Genomic DNA, 4,590 nt, shown 5'->3' on the forward strand with positions numbered 1-4,590 from the left:
TAGGGCATTTCCTGCCTTGCCAGAGGAAGAAAATTTGGAACAATGGAGGTGCAGTGCTACTGCCACGCTGCACTCAGCAACACCGTTGAGAACAGATCAAGTGGTGCTTCTACCCGTATACCTTGGGAGACATGCTTCCAAGGTTAGGCTAGAAGACATATCCCCAGAAGTCGATGTAGCCTGGCTGGTGGCTGCCATACTGCTAGGCATGGAAGAGAAGGTGGTGGTCTTCCAGGCTACCAGAACACCCCACAAGAACTGGCAAGGGCAAAACCTGGACATGGTAATACAGGTTGCCTTGGAAGATATCGAAAGTATTGTAGACGTGACTTTGAAATTCAGAGTGGAAGGGAGTATTCCATGGTGCTATAAATGTGGCCTGAAAGGCCACATGAGAGCAGATTATCCTATGTGAAGGCTAAGGAAAAGCGAGAAAGTGGCTGGTGCTCCACTGCCTGCGGAGGCTGCGGAGACAGAGAGTGAAGCAGCACCACAGACAAAGACCCGTACCAGCATCAAAGAGGAGATGGACAATGTATGGGAAATAGCTAGGAAAAAGAGAAGAAAAAGACACACGCTTTAAATGACAACCCCCATCCCACCCACACCCACTTTACCCTAACCACTCCCTACAGACACCAGCCCTCTCCATGCCCCACCTGACAAAGACAAGCACACAGGAGCCTCAAATTTACCCACCCTAGCCCTGTAATGAAAAATATGTTATATTGTACAACGGATAAAATGAAGAACTTTATAATGAGATAGACTCGTGGGACAGAGCGATAAAAGTGGATGTAACAGGAGTAAGGGGCTTGCCCAAATACATTCACTGTGCAGTGGCAAACCCAGAGTATCTTTTGAGATTAAAGGATGATGTGGAAGTCTTTGACTGTGAGTGGTGGGTCAAGAAAATAGACGCCAGCACAATGCCAGAACAGGTAAGCTATTTTGATATTTTAAAGTTAAAAAGAGACTAGAAATAGTACATTTCTAAATCTCTCTGAGAGATTTATGCAGTAGTGATACATTGAAGTAGTTGTATGCTGTCAACTTAATGTGACAGTCCCCTGAAGGGAATAATACTACTGTTGGTTAGACCTAGGAAGCTGTACCGCTTCCTGTCGGCCTTGACACATTCCCTATGTCCTTATGTTTCCCCCTTGTAAACATAAGGACAGGTGCAGCTTCCTAGGTCTAAACAACAGTAGTATTATTCCCTTCATGGGGCTGTCACATTAAGTTGACAGCATACAGCTACTTTATAATATAGACATTCTGCGGAAAAGTGGAGATTAGCTGTTGCAAATGGTGTTATAAATAGTGTTATAAACTAGTGTTCTAAAAAAGAAGTTGTATTAACAGGTTCAATGAAGTCACTTGGAGGTGGGGGCCGAATGGCTTCATTTCATTTTTCATTATTATCTAATTCATCTTTTCCATTGGTTTTTTTTCTTCTTTCCCCACCATGTGCTGTCCCCTCTGTGTAAGGCTGTAATAGCCAATATCATGAAATTAAGAAGCTTGCTTCCCAACCAGGTTCTGTTCCTCTGTACATCACCTTGGGCAAGTCTATTCTCCTATATCCTCAGACCAACAAAGCCTTGCAAGTGAATTTGGTAGGCGGAAACTGAAAGGAAGCCTGTCATGTGTGTGTGTAAGGAAATGTTCTCTATGTGGCCTGTGTGTTTTCTGTACTTTGTTTATCAATTTGTCCACGTTTTTTTTTTGCAATGTCCTGTACCGAGATATGCATCTATATATACATGTAGATGTAGGTATGTACATACATGTACGTATATATGCATATACTCACATATTATTTGTATTATATATATATATATATATATATATATATATATATATATACACACACACACACACACATAACAGGCTTCTTTATATATGTCAGTGTGTTTATGTCAAACCGTCCAACCCGTGCCAGCATGAACAACAGACGTTAAATGATAGTGTGTGTGTGTGTATGTATCTTTGTATTTGTCTCGCAACCCTCCACTTGACAACGAGTGCTGGTTTGTTTACGTTCCTGTAACGTAGCACTTCGGAAAAAGAAAGCGATAGGATAAGCACCAGGCTTTAAAAATAAATATTAGTGCTGAGGTTGATTTGTATCGGCTAAAACTCTTCAAACGGTGCACCAGCATGGCCGCAGTACAACGATTGAAACAAGTGACGATGAAAGGTAAGCGTTTTTCATTTGTGTGTGCGCCATTTTATTTACTGTATTACGTTAACACCTGAGAGAATAATGTTTCATAGTGAGTGAGTGTGGGAGGAAAGGTGGGAGTGAAATACGTAGTTATATAGAGAGGAAGGAGGAAGGGCTATACGACGTAGGAAGACGTCATTGGAGTAGTGAATGAAATAGTCATAGAGAGAGAGAGAGTAGAGAAGGAGGAGGAGGAGACTAAAGTCAATGACACTGCGTGGGGGGAGGTAAGAGTTAAGGAGGGAGTGAATTACCTAAAAATTGAGAGAGGCGGAGGAACAGAGAGGAAGTGAAAGTCGATAATATCGTCGGAGGGGTAAGAGTCAAGGAAGGAGTAAATTACAACTTGATATAGAGGGGTGGAAGGAGGATGAGGAGGCAAGTCATAGAAAGGGAGAGAGTTAAGTTGGAAGTAAATTCGAGAGTGATTGGGAGAGGAGAGCAAGAAAGAGAAGGTGAGAGTAAATAGTACTGTGAGAGGGGTGGGTGAGTTGCAGAGTAATATAGAGGGATAAGAAAAGGAGGAGGTAAGTTAACACAGAGGAATGAGTCAAGGGTTATATGCGTGATATAAAGAGGGGGAGAAGAAAGAAAAGGTGAAAGTCAATGAGACAGAGAAAGGCAAGGATTCAGTAGAAGTACGAAAAAGAGGGACACATATACACGCTGGCACAGATAAATAGGCATTTATACACACTTACAGAGATGAACAGACACACACACACATACAGTGAGTGAGATATACATACGCAGGTACAAATAAATACACAGAAAGACATACACAGAGAGAGAAAGAGAGGCAAAGATGTATTATAGACAGAAAGAGAGAGAAAGAAATATATTGTGAGGGAAAGCGGGAGAGAGAAGGGGAGGTTAATGAAATAGACGGAAGAAGAGAGAGCGAGAAGGAAAACTTAATGAAGTAGACGGAGGAAAAGAGATAGAAAGAGTAGAAGATTATAGCAAGCGAGAGTGATAGAGAGAGGATGTTTCAATGACTGAGGGTCGAAAGAGAGGCAAAGATATATTATAGAAAGAAAGAGAGAGAAAGAAATATATTGTGAAGGAAAGGGGGAGGTTAATGAAATAGACGGAAGAAGAGAGGGTGAGAAGGAAAACAATGAAGTCGACGGAGGAAAAGAGATAGAAAGAGTAGAAGATTATAGCAAGCGAGAGTGATAGAGAGAGGATGTTTCAATGACTGAGGGTCGAAAGAGAGGCAAAGATATATTATAGAAAGAAAGAGAGAGAAAGAAATATATTGTGAAGGAAAGGGGGAGGTTAATGAAATAAATGGAAGAAGAGAGAGTGAGAAGGAAAACAATGAAGTAGACGGAGGAAAAGAGATAGAAAGAGTAGAAGATTATAGCAAGCGAGAGTGATAGAGAGAGGATGTTTCAATGACTGAGGGGTAGAAAGAGAGGCAAAGATATATTATAGAAAGAAAGAGTAGAAGATTATAGCAAGCGAGAGTGATAGAGAGAGAGTATGTTTCAATGACTGAGGGTGAAACAAGGTAAAGAGTGTAAAGTGTGAGAGTCAGAATGGGGAATACAGACAGCAAACTGAATTTTAGAAAAGCTGTCATTCAACTGACTACAAAAACACAGGTATGTAGAGATTTACGGGTATATATATGGATATATATATATATATATATGTATTAAAGGATATATATGTGTGTGTGTATGACAGATGGGTATGGCAACATATATGTGTGGGTATATATATATATATATATATATATACCCCAATATATATGTTATATATTCTATATATGATACAATAGTTATAGAGGTGGCTGATGCGTGTTTGTACGCACAAACATGATAGGGTACCTTCTGTGTGTGTGTGTGTATATATATATATATATATATATATATATATATAAATAACACGTGTGTTAGAACGATGTATATTTACAGAGAACTATAGTTATATATGAGCATTGACACATTTACACGTGTGTATACGGATATATATATATATATATATATATATATATCCGTATACACACGTGTAAATGTGTGAATACCCATATACATTATAGGCTAATATACACAAAGATATCTGCCTCACTGTCAAGACGGTCAATAAGCCTGCAAGAAATAGCAGCAGTGTCTCTCTGGAACCACACCCTGTTGTTTGTATAAAAGGGAAGATATTACAGAAGGTAGCCCTAGGTATACAATAAGCTGGGATGGTCACAGTTGGATGGGACACTTTGATTACAGATTTGCAATATCGTGACTAACCTGGTTCTAAACAATAGAGACTCGTATATCAATAGACTTGCAGAGATCTGTGTATATGTATGTATATATATATATATATATATATATATATATATATATATATAT

The 4,590-nt window shown here is 39.4% G+C and overlaps 1 protein-coding gene across 1 annotated transcript in view; it reads left to right on the top strand.

Annotated features, from left to right (window-relative positions):
• The first annotated feature begins 3,687 nt into the window (after positions 1 to 3,687).
• Positions 3,688 to 4,590, top strand: part of LOC106882504 (protein HID1) — a 36,564-nt gene continuing 35,661 nt past the window's right edge. The window contains exon 1 of the mRNA XM_014933199.2: positions 3,688 to 3,840. Within this exon, the coding sequence (XP_014788685.1) occupies positions 3,775 to 3,840 (66 nt within the window). The 5' untranslated portion in view covers positions 3,688 to 3,774. The remainder of the gene's footprint in view (positions 3,841 to 4,590) is intronic.

Source organism: Octopus bimaculoides, chromosome 29, assembly GCF_001194135.2.
Source record: "Octopus bimaculoides isolate UCB-OBI-ISO-001 chromosome 29, ASM119413v2, whole genome shotgun sequence".
Classification (NCBI taxonomy): Eukaryota; Metazoa; Mollusca; class Cephalopoda; order Octopoda; family Octopodidae; genus Octopus; species Octopus bimaculoides.